The 26,055-nt window shown below is 42.6% G+C and overlaps 1 protein-coding gene across 1 annotated transcript in view; it reads left to right on the top strand.

The window, feature by feature from the left end:
• Positions 1–26,055, top strand: part of ADAMTS17 (ADAM metallopeptidase with thrombospondin type 1 motif 17) — a 153,518-nt gene that overhangs the window by 118,247 nt on the left and 9,216 nt on the right. Inside the window, exons 19-22 of the mRNA XM_062501440.1 lie at positions 1,897–2,056; positions 3,944–4,079; positions 15,840–16,044; positions 20,060–20,212. Of these exons, the coding sequence (XP_062357424.1) occupies positions 1,897–2,056; positions 3,944–4,079; positions 15,840–16,044; positions 20,060–20,212 (654 nt within the window). The remainder of the gene's footprint in view (positions 1–1,896; positions 2,057–3,943; positions 4,080–15,839; positions 16,045–20,059; positions 20,213–26,055) is intronic.

The raw sequence follows: 26,055 nt of genomic DNA, 5'->3' as shown, positions 1-26,055 counted from the left end.
AATACACTGGACTGACAAAGAGCCAGAAGCTTCAGTCAGTCCATTGTGACCTGCATTTGAAACCAATTATACACACATACACACACCCCCCAATTATATATGGCTACGAAATTGCATGAAATTGGTTTCATATGGGCCTTTAGATTCACTAGTCTCACACCCATATTGAGATAATAAGGATTTCTTTTTAGGAGCTGGTTTTTAATACTTGAGGCATTTCTCCAAGTGCATTGCTGTGCGTGTATTTCTTGGAGAAACTGATGTTTGTGTAAGTAGGCCTGTGCTAGTCCTCCTTGTGCAACAGAGGACAACCAAACACTCCCAGAGCAGAAGGAGGCTTTAGACAAGGCTGACTGCTCAGTTCTGTAGGAGAGAAGTTTGTATCTCCTGCACTTTTAAGAAAGCCAGAGCAGGACTCGAGCTCTCCGACTCTGACTGCCTTGTGTTTGAATTGTGTTTAAAAAACCCAACATTCACCTTTGAAATTGTAATGATGGCTGGCTGGTTTCAACCTTGGTATTCAGTCCTGGTTGGGAGGCTCCCTCTGTAGCTGAAGTAAAATCATGTCTTTGCTCTCCACATCCTCTGGAAGAGGCTCGTCTGCCCAGGGTTTTGCCCTGTGCAGAGCAGCTCATGGGTGCTGAGTTTGTGGAGTCCCCCCCACTGTTCACAGCACAGGCTGCCAGGACCCCTTTTTTCAGCACATTTGTTTGGTTAAATGAGCTCCTGACAGCTTTAGTGAGATTATTGGTTAAGTAGGAATGATTTGTGCAAATCTGAAAGGGAAACAATTATTGTTGGGAGAAAATAGCATTTGCAAATTTGTTCTTTTTCAAATGGGTAGCTGCTTGCTCCACTTACAAGAGCCCTGCTTAAAATACCTTATTTGATAAAGCATTGTTCCTATTTCAGTAGGTGACAAAAGCCAGCACAGTTCACCTGTCTAAAGCTGCTCAGATCATGGGATAATAAGTATAAGTAGGTTCAAAGCCACAGCATGAACATTACAGTAGTACTTCTATAACATTTGTTAAAACTTTGGTAACTCAGATTCCATGGACCCCGTTCTCCATGGGATATCTTCCAATCAGTTCTGACTCAAGCCAGGGAAAGTGAGAGCCAAATGAAGTCCAACATGTAAATCAAAACAGGACCAGTACTCTCATCTGCCTATGGTGAAAGCATAAACATTTTTCTCTGTTCTTCTGTTAATAGTCAGAGAATTTTGGAGTAATAACACCAGAGACATCACAAGTGGTTCCATAGGAAATAGCCTGCTATTGGAAGTAGGCTTCACCTTCCTCTAGCAATATGCAGGAATGAAAATATATGTTGCCAGCAGCTGTATGATATGGCTTTTGCTTGTCATCCACAGTTTTCTGAGACATAAAACCCTGCTGTTACAGCTTGTCAGCAGGTATAGTCATACTTGCCTTGAGTGCCACATTCACCAGGAGACAAGGGACCTTTTGTGCAGTAGTTGTTTTAGCCTGAGAAGCATCACCTTGCTCTTTCAGATCTTTGAGTCTAGATGCTCTTTAAAATAGTTGTTGTATGAAAAGTGCTGATTTAATGCTTCCCGTTGTCTTTCTCTTTGAATAGCCAGTGTCCTGCTAATCACATGTGAGGCTGAAAGTTATGCCTTGAATTACAGATTTAGACATCCCTGTGACTGCCTTAAATTATAAGCAGTTCTTGCTCCTGCAGTTGGTTGCCCTGTTTTACCAGTACCATTGTAACTTAAGTTTTCTAGATAAAGATTTGGTTGCCTTTCACAAGGTATTTATATTTTAGGATTTTTTTCCTGAGCCAGCGTTTCCAGCAGTGCTATCTCTCACAGCCTGTTGGCTCTCACAGCAGTGTGTTGCAACAGCCTCTCTTTTCCTGCCGAACCAGGTGCTGTTATTCCATGACCAGAATTATGGAATTCATTATGAATACACCATCCCTGTAAACTATACTGCTGAAATCAGAAGCGAGCCAGAAAAGCAACAGGATTCCCTGTACATCTGGACACACAGCGGATGGGAAGGATGCAGTGTGCAGTGTGGAGGAGGTAGGGACACCGGGAAGCTTGGTGGGAATCCCTGTGTGGTGTTTGCAGGCTCCAGCCACAGGAGAGGTGGAAATTAGCCATGAAAATGAATTTCACCATAATGAATTCAATGAAAGCTCGTTCTCACCAGCTCTCCCAGCTCTGATCCCCATCCCCACGGTTAATTTCCAGCCAGCCTTTTGACAGGGACACTGCTCTGTCACCGCAGGCTGGAGCTGCACCTGGATTCCTGCTGCACGGATGGCTGCAGGCGCTGTGTGCAGCCCCCATCGCATTCCTGGAGCAGCAGCTCCACAGGTGTCCAGGCACGCTCAGGGAAAGGCACTTCCCTGCACAGGGATGGAGCAGGGCAGCGCTGCTGTGACAGCTCCTGGAGATTTGCATCAGGCACTCCCGTGCGGGGAATCCTGGAGCACATGGCAGAGCTCCCTTCCCAGAGGATCCCTGGATGTGTCCAGACAGATCTGCTGGAACCCTGGGGGGAGTTGATGCTGTGAAACCACTGACTGGTTTGTCAGACACTGTCCATTGCATTTTCAGAGCTGGAAGAAGTACACTGTTCCCTGAGGAAAACAGATCATTTCCAAGCATTCTGGGCAGCCTGTCTTCACCAGCAGACTCAGTTATTTATGATGTGACATGACAGAAGGAAAGAGCTCATCTTCTCATTTGCAGGCTCACTGCCCTCAGTGCGCTGAAATTACTGATTTTTTTTTTCTGTAAATAGGATTCACTTTAGAATAGACACTTTTACTCGTGCATTAAAATAATATTTTTTAAGCCATTAAACCCTCACATGAGTGAAAAATAAATTTATTTGTGGTTCTTCTGATTTTTGTTGTAAGCCTGCTACAAATTTGAATCAAACCAGGGTATGCCAGCATGGCTCCCACCAGTAGTAGCTTAATAATTAATTGGTCTTTTATTTCAGTTGTCCAATGATTTTGCTACTTATCCAAGCTCAGTAGGGCCTTTTTACTTTCCATGCAGATGTTTGCATATATTTATTAACAAAACATGAGTTATTCTATATTATCAGATGCAGATGGTGAATGAACTCAAATTGTTGCAGACTCAGGATTAGAAAGCAAACCTGAGAAACCAAAATAATTAGCAGTAAGGTAAAGTCATACAGTGCAGGAGGGGCACTTTCGTTGTCACATCTGGTCAGTGTCATGCTCCCTGTGGCACAGCTTTCCTGATGGCCACTCAGTGGAAGGCTGAACCCTGAGGGCCACCCTAGATGAAAAACTCCTGATCCACAGTTTATGTGAAAAATGCTGACTCCTCCCGAGATGCCTCCTGCCACAAGGACTTTAAAGCAGTATATCTGGAGGAGCAGAAGATGAGAAATAATTTATTTTGGTGGCTTTATTTTCTCTCTGTGAAATATGAACAAGCCCAGCTAATGACTCTTGAACCTCGGTCACTCCTTTTCATCCTGACTTCCTGCCTGGGGAGCAGCAGGAGGCAGCTGTCCTGTCATTATCAGTCACATTATCAGGGGGTGGGAGGTCGTGTTACTTCAGCACATCTGCCCGAGGTGATGACAGGGCACAGCTACCTGTGGAGGAGGAACCAGAAATGAAAACAAATTGTTTTAAAGCTCCTTTCCACATTAAACACTAGAAGGAGAAAGCCCAACTTGCTGCTCCTGTGTAGCAGCCAATTGCATAATTACTGGGGAAAGATTTGTAGCTTTTCTGAAAAAAAAAAAAAAGGCAACCCAAAACATGCCAGTACAAAGGTCAGGCAGAAGTGGAGAATAAGATTTCTTGCAGAGGTGGCAGAGTACATCTGGTAGAGGGAGCAGGGAACTCCAAGCTTTTGAGTTTTGTTTGATGAGTGGACATGGTTTTGTTCAGTTCTTTTTGACTTGGCTTTCAGGTGAGCGGAAAACCATCGTGTCCTGCACTCGGATCATTAACAAGACCATGACACTGGTGAATGACAGTGACTGCCAGCGAGTGACCCGCCCCGAGCCCCAGGTCAGGAAATGTAACACACACCCCTGCCAGTCACGGTAAGGAGTTCAAAAAACACTAAAAACCAATATCCTTTTCCTTCAGAAACTGCCCCTTTCCAAAGCTTCCATCTGGTGAACACAGTGAAAATGTCTCCAAGTACTGGGACACATTGTTAGCCACAGTAAGCAGCTGTAATATTAATTTCCTTTGTTGAGCAGGTCGGATTTTCATTACCTCAGACAAAGCCCATTTAATTTGTGGTCAGTAAGGCCAGATTCCATGCAGGCTGCCTTCTTGCATTGTTTGGGGATGGTTTTTCTTTTCCCCTTGGTTGCCTCCTGGGAGACAGAACAACTTACAGTATAAAGTTAGACAAGTACAGTGTCTAACATTGTGTACAGTACAGTGACTGCATATCTAACCTTTCTTTTTTTGAATCAGCACAGAATGGGGTCTGTTTAACTGTCAAACAGTACTACAAAAACCCTGAAGTCAAGAAATTAAATTACGATGAAACACATTTTAGATGCTTTCCTCAGTATGGGTGCTTTTCTCCTCATTAGTTATTAGAGATCTCTAAAAATAATAAATATGCATTTTTTAATTTGGCAAGCACTTTTAGCTGAATTAATTTTGATCTGTGTTATATTAAGAAAAGACGTTTATGGCCAAAATGACAAAAGACAGGAAGGTAAATTAATTTGTTTAGTTTCTTTGCTGACAAAAAAGTTCAGTCTTGTTCTGCAGTGATGTTTAGCATTGTAGAGTAGTGTAGAAACTCCAATTTTGATAGTAGTTAGAATAACACCAGGATCAGGGGTTTGATCCTTGTATGGACCATTTACTTCAGAGGTGGACTCAATGATCCTTGTGGGTTCCTTCCAACTCAGATTATTCTGTGATAAAATCAATTGCAGATAAAGCTGAACAATACCTAAAAAAGCATCTTCAAACCAACCTGCTGGCTCCTGCACCTTGGATAATCAGACAAGTCAGGGAAATGTACCTACAAAGCTAATCTTGCTGGCAGAAGCAATGGGGGAAACAACAAACAGCACACTTCCTTCTAATTAGACCTGCACTCTGATTAAGGTGCCCTGGAGCAGGGAAATGCAGTGTCAGGTCAATAAGGATGGTTCAGGTTTCAGTTTCTATCTGCATTGTCTGTTTTTGCTGCTGTACAATATTGTGGCTGTACAACTTGCACTTCTGAAAGGTATAATGAGATACTGTGGTGTGTAATGGCTTCAAGGAAACAACTGTCATTTCCATGAGGAGGTCCAGTAAGGCTGGGATTTCTGTCATGTCACTCTCTCTAAAAAGAAACAAGGAGCATCTGCTTGTGTTGCTGCCCTGACAGGAAGTATTTCTCCCAGACCATTTGGAAAGTTGTTGGGAGTAGACTGGAGTGAGCCCAGGCAGGTATAGGAGGGGTTCCAGGTGGTAGAGATGAAGAAAAGTTACTTTCAAAGTTCTGGGAGAACGTGAGCAGCTTCTGTCTCTACCAGCTGAGAGCAAGGATGGGAGGTCCTGGCCATGAGGTTTGCACAGCCCTGAGACCCACAGTGTGCTCTGAGGGATCTCCATGACCCTGAACCCCTGGGGAAGTTTCTTCAGTGTCCTCCCACCATGGCTTTGCCTGTCCAGGGCAGTGACAGTGGGTGAGATTAAATCACACAAAACCTCCTGAGGAAGGATTACTCTGCTCCTGTATCCAGCCTGTGTTCCTTTGGAGAATTGGGTCCAGCCCTTAATGTTAGTCCAGGGTCTCTCTTCTGTGTGGAGTCACCAGGCAGTTTATGGGCACAGTTCTGCCCAGCTGCAATGAGCTCTGGCACAGGGACACTCTTGTTGGCCCATTTTTTTTTTCAGAGCAATGATGGCAGACACTGAATGTGCTTAGAACCTGGAAAGGCCACAGAATCCTTGCTGATGATCTGATAGACCACACTCCTCCCTCACTCCCTCCGTGTAGACTACACTTTCACACTTAACATGCTTTTAACTGGAAACATTTTCAGAAGCACATTCTCTGTGCCTCTGTAGAATTTAAATTTCCACTTGCATTTGCCCACCCAGACATTAGAAATGCATGCTTAGCATATTCTCTGACCAAGAACATCTTAAAGAAACCATTCTCTTTCACCATGTCAATGCTTTTTTTATGAACCCTGAATTTGTTTTAGGGTTTCAAGTAAAATTATTGTAGCATCTTGTTACAATAAGGTCCTTTCCCGTTTCCACTCAGACCTAAGCCCTTCACCTGAGTTCAGAAGAAGGAACAATGCTCTCCTTTCTCTAGTAAACTTGCTCTGTTTTGTGCATTTTGAATTGCATTTGCACTTGCACTCAAAATTTAGGAGAATCACCTTTCAGAGTATTTATCTCTAGAGAGGGGTCTTTTGGCCAGTACAGGACTGGGTCAGAGGACACTCAGTCTCTGTTTCACTTTTGGATGGGCTGTGTGACTTTCATTCTCTATCCCTCACTCTCCCTTTGTTTCCTCTCAATCCATGTATAAGCTGGATTGCAAACTCTTTGGGTTGGGGTGAGATCATATTGTTTAAGTGAAGGAAGAGGCTGTTGCTGTTGAGATTGTAATAAAAATTTTAAAAAATAGTTACCCACATTTATAAAGTGATCAGGAGGAAAAAAGGGTATGTTATTAATAACAGTGCCTTTCTTCCAGCACGATCCCAAAGTGCTTTGTAAATTATATATCCCTTTGAACTTCAGCCACCTCTCAGGAGAGCCAAATAATGTAGGGCAGGGGACAGTGCTTTCATGAGGCCAAGGAGAAGATTGGAATTCTCCAACTGCAACCCATCATCTGAGAAAAACAAAGCAGGATTTAAAACTTGATTGGATACCCTGACATGTTTTAAAATTGAATGTCAGAGAAGAGAATTTTCTTAAGGGTTTTGTTGAAACTGGCAAAAATAAAAGAATCTTTCATTCTTTATTATTGTTACTCTTTCACCTTTTAAAAAAATGCCTCTTTTTCTTCCTATTTTATTTTTTATGTTCCTTGACCCTCTTTTTCCATTAAATTCTTTACAGCTTCCTTTCCTGTCCCAACTGCACCCTATTAGCACCTCTTTATTCTAATCCTTTGCCTAGCTCTTTAGATATTTTTTACAAAACCCTGCTGCAACCAGATGGAATCTGGATTCCTGCATGTGGCGTATATGGGTCGCTTCCAGCACGCCCCAGCACCAACCCAAACACACCGGCAGAGCCAGCCCTGGGGCTGGCACCAGACTCAGAAATCACAGATCACATCAGCTGTTTTCACTGAAAACACAGCTCGGCCAGTGGCCACACACTTCTACATGCATGGCTGGGTCTGTGGCTATGAAACTGCTCCCCTCCAACACAGGAAAAACACCAAAACCACATGAAATTCCCCAACTGTTGGACTTGTAATGGACTGTGTGCAAACGCTGGTAATTTTTCTCCTCTTTGCTGTAAGAGATTTTAGGAGAGGTTGAGTCCTTTCAGGGGCCTGCTGAATATTTGGTGTTCTTACGTGGATGCTGAACAGCAGCATAAATGCCAGAAATCCCTGGCTGCGTCTGCAGAAAACCACAGGAGATCCTGAGACCTTATTTTCACTGTTTAGGACTTGAAAATATCTCCTGAGCCCAAGGGTTAGTTTTCTGCTACTGCCAGCAGCATATCTTAGACTCCTTTCTATAAGCTGAGCTTTTTCCACAGGCTCCTTCCCTCACTGAAAGGCTCTCCTTTGACCTTGCTGATTATGTGGGTCAGAACCTTTTATTTCCATCCTAAGTTACTCATTGTCATTTTTCATCCTCTTTTGTTGTGTATCAGCTCTGTTCCTTTTCTTACACAGTATTTTCCCTCCCTCCCTCTCTGCCTTGGGCTATTTGCCACAGGATACAACAAACCATTGTATCTCCTCCTTCCATCATTTTTCTGGCCTAAATCCATTACTTTAACTTCTTATTGCTTTTTTCATGGCTGCATCATATTTGTGGCTTACTGTCATTCGAGATGTTTCCTCCTCATTTGTTTCATCGTATGAACCCTACTTTAACACACAAATGCTTGTTATTGGTCCCTGAGCACTCAGCCTTGCACTATGTGCTGTTTATTTCCATCCTAGCTTTGTTATTGCAGTACTCAAGGTTATTCAATTCTTCCTGTATGACATCCTAATCCTTTGAGGCATTGACACTGCTTCTAGGCTTTGTATTGTCAGCATTTTTACACAATTTTTCAGCAGTTTTCTTCTTTTTGTGCCAAGGTCATTAATGAGCATACTAAATTAGATCAAATGAAAGACAGACCTTTCAGGAAGCCCACTAGTAACTGATCTAAATTCCTTTCATACCTGATACTCCTTTGCAGCACTAAAGGTAGATGGGAGGACAGCTCTCACCTCTCTATGGATTATACAATTATATCTATGCTTCCCAGCATGTCACCGGTAATCAATTCCCATGCAGCAAAAGGAGTTCTTTACCAAACAGATTAAATCTACCACATTTCATTTGTCTGGAAAACCAGTTATTTTAGTCAGAGAAATGCAGCCAATGAGTTTTGCCTGGAGGAAGCCTATCTTGCATCCTTTTATCACTGTGTCCTTGATTATTGTTGCCCTCTAAATCAGCTCTAAAAGCTGGCGCGCTGCTGAAGGTCAGCTCTGTGGTTACATGGATCATTTCCTTCTTTCTTTCTTTCTTTCTTTCTTTCTTTCTTTCTTTCTTTCTTTCTTTCTTTCTTTCTTTCTTTCTTTCTTTCTTTCTTTCTTCCTTTCTTTCTTCCTTCCTTCCTTCCTTCCTTCCTTCCTTCCTTCCTTCCTTCCTTCCTTCCTTCCTTTCCTTCCTTCCTTCCTTCCTTCCTTCCTTCCTTTCCTTCCTTTCCTTCCTTTCCTTCCTTTCCTTCCTTTCCTTCCTTCCTTCTCATTCCCTTTCACTTTTCCATCCATGGGCTGAAATCCAGCACCAGACTCTCCAAGGGCTCACACAGCCCAACAGTACCCACCGGGGGAAAATGAAGCCAGTTCTAAGAGTCAGTCAAGGCCCCAGTTGGCTCAGCACCTCAAAAACCTGTCCAAAGGCTGAGGAGAGCCAAAATAATGGTGCCTCAGTGTGTGATGGTTGATAGTCCCCATTGCTTTGATTCCTGGTCTGATTTAGTCTCAGGGTGTGTATCCATGTGCTGACTGAGAGTCCACCCTGCCCTCTAGACTCTACCATATCCCTGTGAGAGTGCTCTATTTAACAGCTAAGGAATACAGAAATCAGAATAATACAGAAATCAGTCTGTCTCCCTGATTCTGGGCTGTTTGCACCCCATTTATGTGTGTTCTCATCACAGATAGATGGGGAGCAAAACAATTTCAGATTTATTTTGTGAGGTGGTAGTCTTGCAGATAGTAGAATTTGGGGGAAAAATATGCTGGAAAACTCTGAGAATGTTAGCAAATTACTCACAGGGCTGTATAGAAATTGCATTGAACTGGAGAGATGTGGGTGTTCATTAAGTGAAGGGGCTAAACTGGACATTTAATGGCTCCAAATGTGTCAGTCCTTTCATTAATGCAGTCAGGTTCTTCTGGAACCTCTGCAAATGTTTATCATCCATAAGGTTCGATGCCAACAGGTCCAAACCCTTGTCTGTGCCTTGTGCTGAGAAACATCTTTGATGTGCATTGGATTTGGTTACATAAAAAAAAAAAAAGAAACGAAGGAACAGCCGTGGGGAAGGTTTCATTTTAGCCTGGAAATCTGGCATCAGTAGTAATGTTAGCACCCTCTGATCCAAGGAGGCACCACGTAAGAGCTCATTTTGAAGTACTTCCCAAAGCTGGAGTTGGGATCTCCAGAATCAGCTTGAGCTTAATGAATTTGCCAGGACTGCGCTGGACTGGCTGGAGCAGGGAATGCTGCGCTCTGGTGGCAGCTCCTCGGGGACACTGCCTGCTGCCGGGTTCCCCTGGGCCTTGCAGCGGCAAAAGCCAAAATTCTGCAGACCAGAAAACCTGAGACACTCCTGGGCACCTTTGTGAGGGGTGGCTGATGTCCTGCTGTGGGCACATCTGGGACCCAAGGCAGTTAGTGGTGATCCCCATCCACCAAAAGGAGACAAAAACTCCTGTGCTCCAGGTTGCAGGTAGGTCATCAAGTACCATTCGGTTGCTAATTAGCCACTGAAAGACAATTTGCTTGTATCTTCCAGCAAATCCAACAGCTCAACTCAGTGGAGCAATTCTGGCAGAGAAGGCTGGGGAGCAGACAGTGTAGAATGAAAAGTGCTTGTTGGCTACTGCTAAGTGCATTTACATCAAGCAATCCAAAATGACTTGCTAGAGCAGGAGTTACTGTGGCATTAATTTTCACACGGAGTCATGAGACAGGTCCTTTAGCTTTGTTGTAAACACTCAGGCTGGCTTCCATCACTCCCAGTGCAATGTTTGACTCACCAGCCTTGTGGTTGACCATTGCCTTGTTTTAAAATGTTACATGATCTGTGCTGCTTTGTTTTGAGGCTCTTCAGGCCAAATGCAGTTCTAACCCACAGAAAAGGATTAGCAGGATAATCTAGCAAAATATTTAATTGTGAAATCCACTCCTCCTGCTTCCTGCTGTAATGATCCTCATGGTTTGCATCGTGTGGTGGGAGCTGAGAAGAAGGCACTGCCTTCCTGAAAAGGCAGAGAATGGAGCTGGAAATCAATTATCCTGTTAAAGCTTCACCTTCAGAGGAGCTCTGAGAGTGCTAAAACTCTGTCCCTTGCAGGACACCTCCTCACACCAACCCCACACTAAGTCCTCCAAAACTGAGAGGTCTGCTCATCTGGGGGAGAAGGAGAGAGAATACAATGGCTTCCATTTAAAAAAAGAAATTCCCAGGGTATATGTAAATTATAAAACATTGTTCCATGGCTGATCTTATTGGTGGGAAATTAGGGGAAAAAAAGCTGTCAAAATGATAATCACTAAAGAAAAAAAGAAACCTGTGTGAGTGAAAGTTGGCAAGTCTGTTAGCAGAATGACTACTGTACTGGAAAATTACTGAGCACTGTTTATAAAGGCAATCAGACAGGAATGTTAGTCTTGGAGGCCTACTTTCAACATCAGCAGCTGTATTATTCTACTAGATTCCTTGTACTTCTCTCAAGAAAAAAAAAAAAAAAAGCCTTCTAGTGACTGGGTGTGGCACAACCTGTTCCCAAAAGGAAAGATTCACCTGATTGTTTTGGGCCCAGTGCAGCAGAGAAGTGGTGAGAGTTCCAGGAGTGTGTGGGGAGAGGACAGTCCAATAGCAGTGTGTGTGTGTGTTTCATGGAAAACACAATTCCATTTGTAAAGAGACTTTCCTTCCACACAGTCGAGCATGATCTTGGTTTGACAGCTGTAAGCAAAGTATATCTGTCAGTTCCACATGACTGATTCTCAGAAATCTTCTCCAATTCTCCTTGCTAAAATTGTCCAATGTAAAAGCCTGGCCCTGCTAAAAGTTGGTCTGACTTTTGCCTAAATCAATACAGCTACAGTTTCCTCCAGGAGCCTCAGAAAACTAAGAGTGACTTTGACATGGTTTTGTATCACCAACTGGTCCTAAAGGCAACCAGTGCTAGCTGGGTTAGGAGTTATCCTCACCTGTGCATTAAACCAAAAGGTTTTCAATAAAATCTATTAGAAACAGAACCCTTGGGTTACTGGGCTTTTGATAGGTTTTTTTTCACAGGACTTTTTCAGACATGTTTTGTAGGAAGTTTCCTCCGATTATTTACTCAGCAGCAGTACAGGCTCTAAGCTGGTTGTAGGTAAGAGCCAGCTCTAAAAAAAAGGGTTTAATAACCAAAAAATGTGTTATTGCAAACATGTCTTTGGTCATATCCGAGCTATTACTGTGAAAGCAGGGGAAAAAATGTCACTGTAGCATTGGGAAGGCAACAAAAGTACCCTGTAGGTAGTGAGGGGATGTGTGAACTTGGCGTGGATGTGTAGTTAGTGGAAGAGAACACACTGTTCTTCTGCAGGGCTCAGGGCATTAAAAAAACAGAGAAAATTTAATGGACTGCAGTATCTACCCCAGAAGATGTAATGGCTTCATGCTGTAAGAGGCTGCAAATCTCTGAAAAGTGACCTCATGTCTTTTGATTGCACTCCCTCACCCCCATCCTTCAGCCTTGATCAATTTTATCTTCCTAACATTTTTTCCCCAGATCTTTAGCTACAAGCCCTCATTTGCAGATGTTCATCTCCCCTGGATTTATGTACATTGTGCTGCAGGCAATTTTTTTTCCTAGAAAATGTGGGAGTCTTAGGCAAGTAGGTAGAGTAGATAATTTCATGGTTAATAACTAATCCAGGCCATAGAAAGATCAAATTATGAACTGAATCTCCAAAAGATATTTAAAGTTTGCTCCAGGGGCCTGACGAATGAGTGTTGCCAAAGCAGATTAGAAGAACTCCCAATTCCTCAGAAGAGATACTGAGAGGTCAGAGGTTGAGGAAGACTTAGAAGACAAAGATTCAGAGCAGCCCTCTCAGATTGCGTGTCCTGCCCATCCCAGCTTTTTGAAGCTTTTGAAAATCACACCCTTCTGGGCATATCTTAGCTAGAAAGACAGCCACTGACTGGGGTAAAATCTCTGCTTTAAACCTCATCACTTTCTTCCTGAATCTAACCACCAACAGGGATCACTTAGCTCTTGAATCTTCTGTAGAGGTAAGATTACAAAAAATAATACCAGGGATGAAGCCATCCCTGTGGTTGTGAGGAAGATGAGTGTGTTTGTCACTTAAATCAGTGCTTGCTGGCAAAACGAGAGGCTCTCCTGGGACCCCAGCTGGAGCACTCCCATGGTCCCACAGAAGATATGTTGTAACCTAGGAGGGAAACACCAAACTGAAAAGAACTCTGGCGTCAAGCAATCCCTAAAATCAGTTTACAGGCTTAAAATGTAACTGGAAGCCAGGTGCTTTATATGGTATACACAGGGCTTAGTGTACAGCAGTTAATTGGCTTAGTTAATAATACAGAGCCAGCCTGGGGTTTGGAGTTAGAACACTGGAGTTGTTTTTGACGTTGTCATAAGAAAAATACCTACCCTTTTTTTAAAGAAAATCACTCTCTAAGTAGGTCTTGTTATTAAACACACTCAGGTGTGTTCAGAATGTGTAATGACAGTGTAGAGACAAAAATCTACCTGTGGTGCAATTTAATAGTTACCATAATGTGATACTATTTGCACATCATGTTTTTCTCCCCTGTGTGTATATTACTTGCAGATAGTAATCCTGCTAATATCTTACTGCAAATTCCTTCCAAAAATTTGAAACTGACAGGAATTTTAATCTTTAATCACTTCATCCATAAATCCCTTGGCTTTCCACGTTGGTTGTGAGCATTGTTGAAATATAGTTGCAGTGTTCTTGTGTTACAGGCGCTAAAGTATTTTCAGCTGCATGTGAAGGAGAACTGTGAGGGTTCAGGGCACTGCCAGGACTGTATGTAGGACTGACCTTTACTTGTTTGCCAGATTGCTTTTACAACCCTTTGATTCAAGCATAGATTTCAGTGAAAGGATGAAGTTTAGTGGTCAAAGTGATCATCCCCTCTTGAAAATAACCTATTTTACATATTAGTATTATTTAGACAGTTAATGTCACTTGTCTCCTGGATGTGAAATTAAAACTACCATTTTAAAATAGCCTTCAATTTCTAAGTGTTTTGCCTGTCTTGCCAGGGCAGAGAGGGCTGTGAGGTTTCAGAGATCACTTAAAGCATTCCCCCACCTGATTCATAACCATGGGGTTGGGATCAGGAATGGAGGTAGTGGATAGTGGCAGAAGCTGACCTCTCCAAGGAAAAAGCTGCAGGTTGGTTTCATCACAGACACATCTTTGTATTGGTATCCTGGGTTTCAGCTTATTCCCTGTGCAATCATTCTTCTCATGATGATGATAATACTTGTTTTTCTGTGCTAATTTTCTGGTTGAACCCCGTCATGTCTGTGCTGGTACTGACTAGAGACCAGCAAACAGGGTAGAAACCAGGTAGAAACCCCTTCACAAGAGCAACAAATAAAAAATCAGAAAGGAATTTTCCTTCCTAAGAGGAAAGCCACAACCTTTCTTCTTAAGGTATCTTGGAAATAGTTGGCATGTTGAGTGCTGCCCATCCTGCATGCAAGTTCATGGACAGACTCTGCCAAGAATGTAATTTTATCTTTCTCCTTTGCTTTCAGCCCCTTTCCCTTTTTCTTTTGCCAGTAGCTGTAGATCACAGTGAGAGCACAGTGCTGAAGTGAATGTTAGCTGAGTGGAGCCTGGACAGAACCCTTTCCCAGCCTTGTGACTCACCTTCAGCTCATAAAGCACAGTCATTTTGTCCCCTCCACTTTGTCAAGAGGTTCCTTCCCCCAAGTGGAGAATTTCCTCACGTTTGTTCCATCAGGGCGGAGCCCAGCTGATACCAAGGGGGCCTGGCTATTAATTTTCATGAACACTGATTTCTGCACTTCAGGGCTATTTTTGTCAGTCTTTCAGCCCTAGTATTCAGTTTCCCAGCTGACACTTTGCCATTCCGTAAGAGAAATACCAAGCCCTGGACTGCAGAGATGCACCAAAACTGCAGTCTGGAGAAACAGGTTTGGTGCCTTGCCAGCTGTTTTAGCCAACAGAAATTCACAGATCTGTCAGTCAACTGCTTTAATGCACAGGAACATTTGAGCAGGGCCCTGTTCCACAAAAGACAGGTGGCCAGTCTGCCCAGTCCTCAAACCAAATGGCTTCTGCCTTCACTGTCAGCACACTCATCAGTTCTGTCACGCCAGTCATGGCATTTACAAATTCATTCATGACTATTGCAGCAGGGCAAGATGTTTCTACAAATGGTGCTGAACTGATTTTCCCCTCTTCTGGAATGGGAAGATGGGAAACAGTTTTTAATTCATTTCAAAGAAGTAACACACAACAGCTTCAAAAGAAATGTGGTGAATAAGTTGCTCTCCCTAGATTACAGGAACCTCCAGCAGAATGAAATAGTATTTCTCAGCAGACCTGGTTTTGAGAAATCTTGTTTGAGCCACTTACTGTAATAGACAGCTCAGGATCAGGTGACAAGTAAAAGATTCATGGTGTAAGGATGCTAATCTGGATGACAGTCCTGAATAACAGGCTGGAAGGTCAGTTGCCTGGTGAGAAAGGCATGAGAGCCTTCCAGTGCTCAGTGGCTGCACAGTCACTGCTCCAGTTCCTCTCTCCATCAGGAATGCCTGTAATTACAGAGCACATGCTCCTCTCTGACAGATTGCAGGAAGCTAAAGATAGATGCTGCTTTTCTTTTAGAAAAACATGTCCTTCCCTCCATCCCTCCTCCTTCAGATCTTTCTTTGACACTTTATTCACTGCCTTGTAGCCCCACTGTGGTGCTTCCAGCACTTGCTGGAGTCAGTGGATCTGGAAGACAGAGGGGGAAGGATGCCTTCTTTCCCTTGCAAGGAATGGTCTTGCAGGATGGCCTGCAGACAAGTCTGTCTTTATGTGAGGGAAAAAAACAGCCCTACTGCTGAGAGTGGGTTTAAAGGGAGTGATGCAGAGTTTGGGGTTTTGCCTGGCCTGGAATCAGGAGGGAATATTCACTTGCATGCTGACACTCCTGCTTTACACACTTCAGCTTCCAGAGGGGACCAGTGAGCTCCGGGTGACAACAGCACACCGCCATCAAAGCGCCCACAAATCCAGGAAGAGCTGCCCATTTCTCACTGGCTTTAAGTGAAGCATAATGTTTTATTCCAACAGTTTGCTAACATTTATCCTCTGGCTCCTTCCCAGGTGGGTGACTGGCCACTGGAGTCCCTGCTCTGCCACTTGTGAGAAGGGTGTGCAGCAGCGGGAGGTCACTTGTGTTTATCAGCTGCAGAACGGCACCTACGTCAACACCAGGGATCTCTACTGCCTGGGCAGCAAGCCAGCCACAGTGCAGAGCTGTGAGGGACGGGACTGCTTGTCCATCTGGGAAGCATCAGAGTGGTCAAAGGTAGGAACTTCACTCCAGAAGGGAGCCAGACTGCTAAGAGCTCCTGATACACTGCCCTTAATCCATGGTTCTCATGCTCAGCATCCTCACAGCACTGGAGTGCTGGGCAGGACCCTCATCTGTTGATGAGCTGAGATTTGATATACAGACCAGATGAGTTAGTAAGGCAGAGTTTAGATGTGCTCTAGTGACTTTATCTTTCCATGTGAAAACTCTGACCGGGAAGGAAAAACGTTTCACTAACCTGAGGCCAGAAGTGCAATAACTCAGGGCTTCTGGCTCCATTTAAATGTGGTATGAAGAAATACCAGGCTTATCAGGCATCTGCATCTTACAGAGAATGTACAGTCTTTGGGCCCTATCCAGCCTTCTTTCGTGTAATTCCAGGAATAAGAAAAAGCTGGTTATATTTTGTATAAAAGGTGCATCTCAGAGTAGTTGCAGAGTTAAGAATTTTTTCCCAAGTGTTATGAAGGCATGGGAGATCTAGACAGTTACCCTGTGTTTTGTTTAGCAGCAGAGTGATCTGGGAGTGTGTCTACAGTCCATGACCAGGACTCAGCTAGTACAGGGCAACTTTGTCTGTACCCTGTGAGTAGCAGTCCTTACAGGATGGCCAAATTCCATTTGAAATTGTATTTGCTGGGCTCAGGTGAGTGATGAGCTCCTTCCACTCTGGGTGCAGGGTTGCAGCTCTTCCAGCCTCATTCCAGCCTGGCTGTCCAGCTACAGCCCTTTCTGTAGGAAGGATTCCTCATTATTCACCTCTATTTGGAACAGGGAGCTCCTGTTTAAAACATTGTCAAAGAGATTTTGCTAAATATTATTGTTAGAAATGTGCTTAAAAGTCACAGAAGCTCAGGATAGAAGGGATCTTGAGGAACAGTGTCTCCTAACAAACACAATGGGATTTCATTGTGCACCTCCTGGACAGGAAATCTTAGTTTGGCAAGAGAGGTGATGGTTAAGTGAGAGGCAGTGTTCCTTTTCAGTGGGGTGCTGGATCCATTCACTGGTGCATGAGATTTGTGTTCTTTCTGAGCTCTTTGATTACAAAAGATGTGCAGAAACACACCAAGGTTTTAGTAAGTTGTCTGATAGGTCTTTTGTGTGTTGTAGACGTTCCCCTTTCAGATGATGCCCTCTTTATTTCTTATAGCTAAACCAGCTGAACTGTTTATAGCTGAGCTTAGGGTGCAATTCCTACCTGGTTTACATGTGGATTTTTTACTTGAGTCTTTTGTTAACAATGCCAGGTACTTCTGTCTCCATATTATGGAACAGAGTAAAGTCAAGTTACAGATCAATGGAAATCTTCCATATCCATGACCATGTAACTCCTTTGCAAACACATAGCATTTTTAAATAATTTTTTCAATAGCTGGTTTATACTTATCCTTTGATACCTTTATTTACTTTTGTTGGGTCCGTAACTGTGCACTTGCAATTTTAAATTTGTTATTCTGGCCCATTTCTGCTGTTATGAAGCACAGTTGTCTCCAGAACACGTTTGGTGCTCTGCCAGTGTGTACCCTTCTCACACCTAGGACCTTCTTCAGTGTTAATCATTTTATTCCTTAGCATGTTAGTCCAATGTTGACAAATAAATATCACTGTAATTGTATCATTTTATAAATCAATTTTCCGATCTATTTTTTTTAACTTCTTGCTTATACAACACAGTTGATCGCATTGATGTCTGGTCCCTGGTCAAAAATGTGTGTTTTTGCAGCAAATTCCAATGCAATCTTCATTGTGGAAAAAATTAAGTTCTCCTTATATTGCCAAACACTTGAGATTGTTTTGGACAAAGTACTGCTCAACCCATTTTTAATGATAAAAATAGAGACTGTCAGGAGAAGGTAAATGTTTCTAATGCTACAGAACTAGAGTGGAAAAAAATATGGATTTCCTTCAGATAAAGGAGTTGTGTCTTAACTGCAAAGTTGTGTTGCTCCTTTGCAAAGCCTCATGGGATCTGACAAAGTATGTTGTTAATAAAATAAGAATTAATGATCTCGAGTGGACACACAGAAACTGTGTGTATTAATCTGTGGACTCTCTGTAAAATCTATGTATTAAGAAACTCTTCATGAAAACAGATGACTTGAGGAAAGGAGAAAAACCTCTTAAAGAGGCTGATTTATATGTGACCACCAAAGATCTGTTGGAAACCTCTTTGCTCATGCTGTTTTGTCTAGGAAAGTATATGCAGTATTAATCTGTGAATGACTTAAAAACTGTGGGAAGAACAAACAGTTGGTGTTTTTCCCAGACTAGCTTGTAAAACCCACCTAGAGATTTCTCCTACTGTGAAAAATACTCCCACTTCAGCTTGATTTACTTTGAGTAATTTGGGCCGTTCCAAAGATTTTTATATATTGAGCTTTGTAGTTTGAGATGAATGAGTGCAACCCTGAGGAGTCCACCCTGGGGCCTGAGGAAAATTATATATAATTTGGGAAAGTCTACCCAACTTGGGGCAAATTCATGGCTTTAAGGTACCATTTAGGGAGCTCCAGCCTGGGATCTCTGGCAAGCCTTGTGCTCTGAGCAGTCCAGCAAAGCACTTTGTGGAATTCTGCAAAGCTGGGAAGAATTCATCCCCCTGTCTTAGCAGAACTATAGATTATGCTCCTTTAGAAAGATGTTACATCCGTAAGGGGGTCATGCCGTGAGCAGCACACAGTAAATTAAGTGGAAGGTTTCCCAGATTTTCAAGAAGTCACTTTGTAGTGCTGTGAAGTATTTAAAGGCATGTCTGTTTGCTTGCCAGCTCATAAACGCTTGTCACTCATGTCCTTAACAAGGCCAGCAGGTCAGAGCTGCCTGGATTGTGTTTTTAAGACGTTAGACAGGCATGCTGAGATTTGTCCATTTGATGTAATTTATATCAAGCTGACGCTTGTTTCCAGCATAGACCCCCTGGATGGAGAAGCTTCTTGGAACATGTTCAAAAGACCTCACAGAATATCTCATATCTTCACTACTTATTCAGTGTCAAATCAACTGTCTTTTCCCTGCTGGCCCCCCTAAGGGGAGAACTTGACATGCCAGAGGAGGTTAGTTTTTATCTCAGCTGGTACATAGATCATTTCTCCACCCACCTGTCCCCAGTGGCTCTGCAAGACAGTTTCTCACTCTTAACCACTGCAGTGGCATGAGAATGAGGAGCAGGCAGACTGGCTGTGCTCAGGGGTGGTGACAAGGACTCAGGTGGCTGTGACAGCAGGTGCTCTATTACCAAGCTGCTTATAGAAAAGAGAAATTTGGGTTCAGTTTGTGCCACTGTCCTTTTCCCACCTCATACAGCCAAGAAAATCAAGACAAATTCTTCATTAAACAAGAATTTCCAATCATTAGCAAAGATAACAAGTGAGTGACCAGATATCCCTGCTCTTTAGATGCTAATTCCATAGAACCCAGGCACAAAAACATTTGTGGATAATTTGTGCTCACTCAGTAAATATTTGTTAGAGTTTTTCAGAATTCAGATAGTGATGGCAAGTCAAAATGTGAAAGTGATGAGGGTGTTTCACATGAGAGTGTGTGAGAATTGTGACTTTGCCATGATATGTACAAACTGTACTATAGAAATGTGTTTATAACAGTGGCCTCATGCTACTGTGATTTAAAATTACATTTAACACCACCATTTATCATTCATATGGCAGTTCTGTGTAGTGAATCTCAGTGTGTCCTTCAGTATGAATGAGGAGCTCTTCAACACAAGATTTAGTGGCATCAATTCTAGCAAAAAGCCAGCTGACGCTTTTCAAAGAAGGTTGATTTTCAGAATTGCCATTTTTCATAAGTAAAATATTTCACAAGCAGTCATCATGCTTTTCAAATAACTCATGTACGAGTGTCTTAGATTATTGCAATAAAATCTTATGGATTATCATTTTCCTCAGAGTTCATAACCCCAGCTTTTCCTCTGAGCTGTGTTACCAACAGAAAAGCCATCATTTCTAAGCACCATGTAACAAAAACCAAACCCCTGGTTTTTTTGCAGTGCTCAGCAGACTGTGGCAGGGGAATTCAGAAAAGAACAGTGACGTGCACAAACTCCCAAGGCAAATGTGATGCAGCCACCAGGCCAAGAGACGAGGAAGAGTGTGAGGATCACACAGGCTGTTACGAGTGGAAAACGGGAGACTGGTCCAAGGTAACAGCAAACACGGCGTGGTATTTTTCTGAGAGCAAAGATGTTCAGGTTGCTAAGCTCCCATATGCTGTCTGTATTAATTTGCAGTCTAAATATTTAGGAAGCAAAGGTTTAACTTGTTTTCAGGGTACCTGGGACCTACACACATAGTCGAGTGCTAGACTCCAACCACCTGAAATGAAAGAAAGACTTGAGTTTAAAGGCAGAGCCAAAACCATCAGTCCCTTCCTCAGGGCTTGAGCTTACCTTCACTTAGGCCTGTCTGAACTTTGTTTCTCCAGTGACATCAGTGGAATTAATTCCTGAATGCAGTGGATTAAACCAGAGCAGAGCCTGCTGTGTATTTGCATTCTGATCTTAAAGTAATAAAGGTTCTGCTTGGGAAGGAGGCCTGGCAGTGTGAGAAACTCAACTCTTGCCAGTGTTGTTCAGAAAGCATCCTTTACGTTACTCATTTTGTGTTTGCATAAAGGACTAACATTTCTCAGCAATATCATATTCCAGTTTGGTTTTATCTTATCTTTCTAACTGTGCTGTTCTTTAAACAGAAAACCTACTTTCTGTTCTGGAATGTACGGCATGTGCAGAAACCACTGGGATACAGTAGTTGCACTTTGCTTTCCAAAACCCCAAACTCCAGCAAGCAGAATCCAGTGAAGCAGAGGCCCAGGATGGGCAAATTGGCTTATCTGTGATTGCATTATTTTTTTAGGAATTACAATTATGAATATATTCTGTCATAGATACATGAATTTAATGGTGTCAGTGCTAGAGAATGCAGGAAGAACCTGCCATATACAGAGTGTCTGTATTTATGCTGAGCCAGGAATTTATGTCACAAGATGTTTACAGTATTGAACATTATTTTATTCTTAACCTGGCACTCAGAGTCCATGCAAGATAGCCAAAACAAACAGTCCTCATGTGTTAACAGGTGAAATAACATTATTTATTTATTTATTTATTTATTTATTTATTTATGGAACACTAAAACATTTTGGCATGCGAATGGACCCAGGTTCTCTTGATATGGAGGAATATGAAATAATTGTGTATTCACTGATGGCATGGATTGAAAGTTCAGTGTTGTGTGAACAGTTCCAATCTGATAAAGAAGTTGGCTCACTGCTGGGAAGGCTGCAGTCTTACATGGGTCACAGTAAAGTGTTGTTTGATGGGCTTAATGTCTGCTTGTAAGCAGGGCAGGATCAGTGCAAAATCACTTGTTATTTGTGATTCTTAACTCAGGATCAGGATCATCCCTATGCAGGAGGGCACAAAAGCTTGTGTGCTGCATATGTGGCCTGCTTCTGTCTGCAGGGAGCTTGTGCCAGTGCTCTGCTTCCCAGGAATTTCACCCTGTGTGAATCCAGCAGGATGTTCTTGGACTTAGAATTGGTTTGTAATGAGCATTTAAAATTCTAGACATATTGGTTAATTCTGACTGGACACTTAGGTCACACAATTAGATTCTTATTCTCTGAGTAGATGGGTAGAGATTGCTAGAAAAGGGTAGGTACAATTCTTAGAAGAAAATGTATTGTTCCAGAAACTCAGATAGCTGAAATGTTTGGTGTGGAATTCAATTCTTCACAAATCCTGAGTGAAAGATTTTTATAATAAGGATCCAGAAGATTTAATGGAGGGCTTGAACTTAGGAGGGGAGCCTTTACAGCTATCAGCAACTCTTGCTTAAAACACTTCCTCCTTTAAGGAGAAACACAAAGTCTGTAGTCATTAGCTTATAGTGAACTCTTTAAAATTCATCCTTCCAAAGCAAAATTCCACTGTGAAACATTTGTTCCCAGCCCTGTAAAAGTCACCATGAGAGAGCTTTGCTGACTAAGATGGAAACATTTTCTGTTAATACAAATTGATCTCAGAACAAGCAACAACTTTGTGCAATTAATGTGTTGTGCATTTGTTGCTTATTGTTGAGAACCATCAGGGAAGCATGTTTTAACTAACAGTGGTAATTATCACAGATTAAAATAATGGGCTTTGATGCTTTATATGCAGTCAGCTTGCCTGGTGACTTGGCCTCTGATCCTTAATTTCCCAAACCAAGATCTTCTTTGAAGATGCTGGGAAGTCATGTAAGAGAGAAGGAAAACCTCATTTAAAAAGTCAGGTCCAGATACAACTTGTAAATAGAACAGGCTGCTTGGGTGGTATGACAGAGTGTTATTTTTGTGTTAGTAGTGGCAGTACTTGTAGAATACATGGACTCTATGCATAAGGAGATGGATCAGGAGCTCCCAGCAGCAGTAAAACCTGCACACCTACCCCAGACAAATTGTGATTTTATGTTCTCAGCTCCCATGTAGGACAGGTGAGGGCTGGAAATGAGGCCATGCTGATCTGAGACCTGCCCCCACCAGCCAAACTTTATCCACTGGACTTAGCAACAGCTCTGTAAGCATTATCCATGCCTGAAAAAAGAGGGGTTTTATCCCATTTTCTGTCACGTTTATTTGCAGCTGGTCCTTGCTGTGTCCTGTAGCTGTGGAAAGCATTTGGAGCTAATTGTCATGTTTGTATATTCTTGATATATTTGCAGCATGTTTCAAGTGTTGCACAAGGAACTGATATATCCAGTTCACTTTGCAAACACATAAGGCCAGGTTTGTAAAGTTATTTTAAATGGCTCTGAGTTTGCCTTTATTAATCCAGTGCTTGAGATTGTACTGGAAATCTAAAGACAGAGAGTTGTTCTGTCACTAGACCTCTGTTACCACTGCTACTAAACATGCATCTTCTCTACACTGCTGCCACTTCTCTTTTAAACCCATTATCTTAAAGGGGTATAAGTATTATTTTTAGCATTTAACTCAGCATTGATGGTACAAGTTTCATAACTAAACTGTTCCTGGCCCCAGACTCTTCAAACCTAATAGAAATGTGAATTGCACAATGCAAGACCCACTGAAGGTGATAACCTGAAATAATGATTTCATTTTCTACCTGGATTTTTCAGAATTGCAATTCATTATATCATCCTTTTTTGTACATGATGCAATATACAAAAGGAAGTCCAATCCATCTCCCATTCAGTTTTTTCTTCCAAGTGGAAATTCCACATCCAGTTTGCATTCAGTTAAAGAAACAAACATCTCATACACTCGTTCTGCTTTGAAATACTTCCTCCTTGTTTGAAATCCGAGCTGTTAAATGTTCTACCACTGGAAGCATTTTTGCATTTTTGTTGTAGTTGTGCTGGTCAGAGGAAAAAACACAGGTTGCTCAGTTTCCCAACACGTGCCTCAGACTCCCAGACTGCTGAAAATGTGCCTTTTGATGCTTTAGCAAGACAGTAGTTCATTCTTTCATGGTGAATTATATTTTTTCTGACAAACTCTATGTAGAGGATTACATTCCTGCAAGAACAGAGCGTGTCTTTATGTGTGTGGCTCTCTGGGCAGCTGAGCAGGACACACAGCCCAGCTCCACACCATTCCCTGCCCCAGGTGGTGCTGGAAGGAGCAGCTGCAGGACTTGGACTTGGCATTGGAGTCAATGGAAACGTGTCCCGGATGATGCAGGGAGCTTGAAGTGTTGGCGAGTTGTGGTGGTGGCACAGATCTTGTGCTTGAAGGTGAGCAGCACCAGGGGCTGCTTTTTAGCCACCCAAGGCTGCCCCCCTGTCCTTAGCTCTCTCCCCTGTTGCTCCAGCAGTTGGCAGGAAAAGATGGCCCAGGGGAGACCTTATTGCTCTCTACAACCACCTCAAAGCAGGTTGTGTTGAGGTGAGTGTCAGGCTCTTCTCCCAGACAACCAGAGATAGCACAAGGGAGGTTCAGGTTGGATATTAGGAAAATGTTCATAACTGAAAGAGTGGTTAAGCATTTGAAACAGGGTCCCCAGGGAAGTGGTAGAGTCACCATCCCTGGAAGTGCTCAAAAAACCAAGCAGATGTGGCACTCTTCTGAGGTATAGTTGAGGAGGCAAGGTTATACAGCAGGAGCAATTCTCCACAAGATTTTTATGGGTTTTTCTTTATTTCCAGTTTTACTTAATTGTTTCTCTATTTCACATGCCTTAAATTCTGTCCTGACTCAAATTCTGTATTTGGAGCCAATAGTACAGAATGGTTCAGGGCTCCCAGTTTCATGTTTTTTAACTATTCTCCATTTCACTGGTGGTGTATCAAGAAAGGTGGAATTATAAGCCAGACACACAAGCTCCATCATTAGCTCTGACTTTCACAAGGGGCATTTTCAGCTCTGTGGGTGGAAGTTTAAATATGCAACTTCTGTCCCTCAGGCAACAATTTAGCTCATTAACCTATTATATTACCTAGCCCAATGAAAAGAATTTCAGAAGAAGAAATACACATAGAGGCCTTGTAGCATGTTGGCTTTGCCATATTTTTTTCTTTGCAGTTACAGTAGGTGCTCTGTAAATACTAAGGGCTGTATTAATCTCAGATAACCCAGTGTAAATCCAGGGTAACTGTCTTTCATTCTTCCCTACAGCCCACTGGCCGCGGGCCAAGGATCTCACTCAGCACATTGGATCAGGTATCAGTCTCTCTTACAAGAGGGTAAACCCAGATTAATTCAGACACTTGAATTAATGCAGGTTTATGCCAATGCCACACAGAGCAGGATCTGACCTGGTGGGCTCTGCAGAATCTTTGGGTCTTGCGTAGGAGCCATCACAGATTCATGCTCTCAGGAAAAAGCAAATCTATAAAACATCAAGCTGGGCTTCAGCTAGCGGAGAAAGTAGAGGAAAAATCTATTTCTACCACTTCACATCTTGTATAACCACCTGGCACAACTTTCACTGGACTCAGAGAGGTTGTACACTCCAGAAACTGGAAAGCACCAGTGAGGATAAGCTTGGCAAAGTGTAATGTTAAACAATATTCTTGTTGCCAAATAGTGTTAATAGTGATAAAGCACATCTGAAAAATCCCCCATAGCCACCTGCCCTCCCTGGGCATCGAGGGTTGCCAGTTCCTTTACAGAACTTGCTGAGACTGTGAAATGCTGGAGATGGGTTCTCATCCCAGGAGGACATTAACAGTAGGGAGATAAAAAAAAGAATCTAATTTCCCATAAGAAAAATACTGGCTTTGTGCCAGACACTGAGGTGCTTCACACTGAAGATCAGCAGTCATTCATCACAGTGGGTGGTAACAAGGATTTGTAATTGCAAATTAATTGTTTTGGCAGGATTATAGGAGGTCTTATTCTCTGAGAGATAAACCCCCAGCCTTGCAGTACACCAAAAAGCTTGTTGGGTTTTGTGGCTTTTTTTTTCTTTTGCTTTTTTTTTGTTTTTTCAAAAATACTCTACAATCTCCCAGTGCCAGGAAGGCATATTTTCCAAGCTCCAAATGATTGGGAACATCAACAAAATCCTCTATGAGCCTCACTTTTAATGATTAATTCATATTACATAATAAGAAGAGTAAATCAGTGACAGCTGTGGTTTGAGAGGTGTATTCAAAGCTGTTATAAATATAGAAGCAAAACTGCCCTTTGTTCTAACATTCATTACAAATTCATGGCTTGACCTGACATCTGTTTATGATAAGGTATGGCCAACTTGGTTATTCTTCATAAAGGTTAGAACTAAGTTAATCTTCTTCTACTTTGGAGAAAATATCTTTTCTTGTTGGATTGAGAGGAAACTCTGCAGTTTTAGCTCTGTGGTAGCTTTGAAAACTGCAGTGGCACGTCAGAGCTGACAGCCCCTTCCCTGCCACTGAACATTTTTGTGATTTATGGCTGCCCACGTGCCTTCAGCAACACTGGAAGGTTGCCCACAGGCCTCACTGATGCATCTCGGTTTTCCTCCAGAAGGTGATGGAGCTGGGAGGAACAGGAGAGGAT

This window comes from Cinclus cinclus, chromosome 13 (genome assembly GCF_963662255.1).
Source record: "Cinclus cinclus chromosome 13, bCinCin1.1, whole genome shotgun sequence".
Lineage (NCBI taxonomy): Eukaryota > Metazoa > Chordata > Aves > Passeriformes > Cinclidae > Cinclus > Cinclus cinclus.
This window is presented reverse-complemented; position numbering and strand designations above follow the sequence as displayed.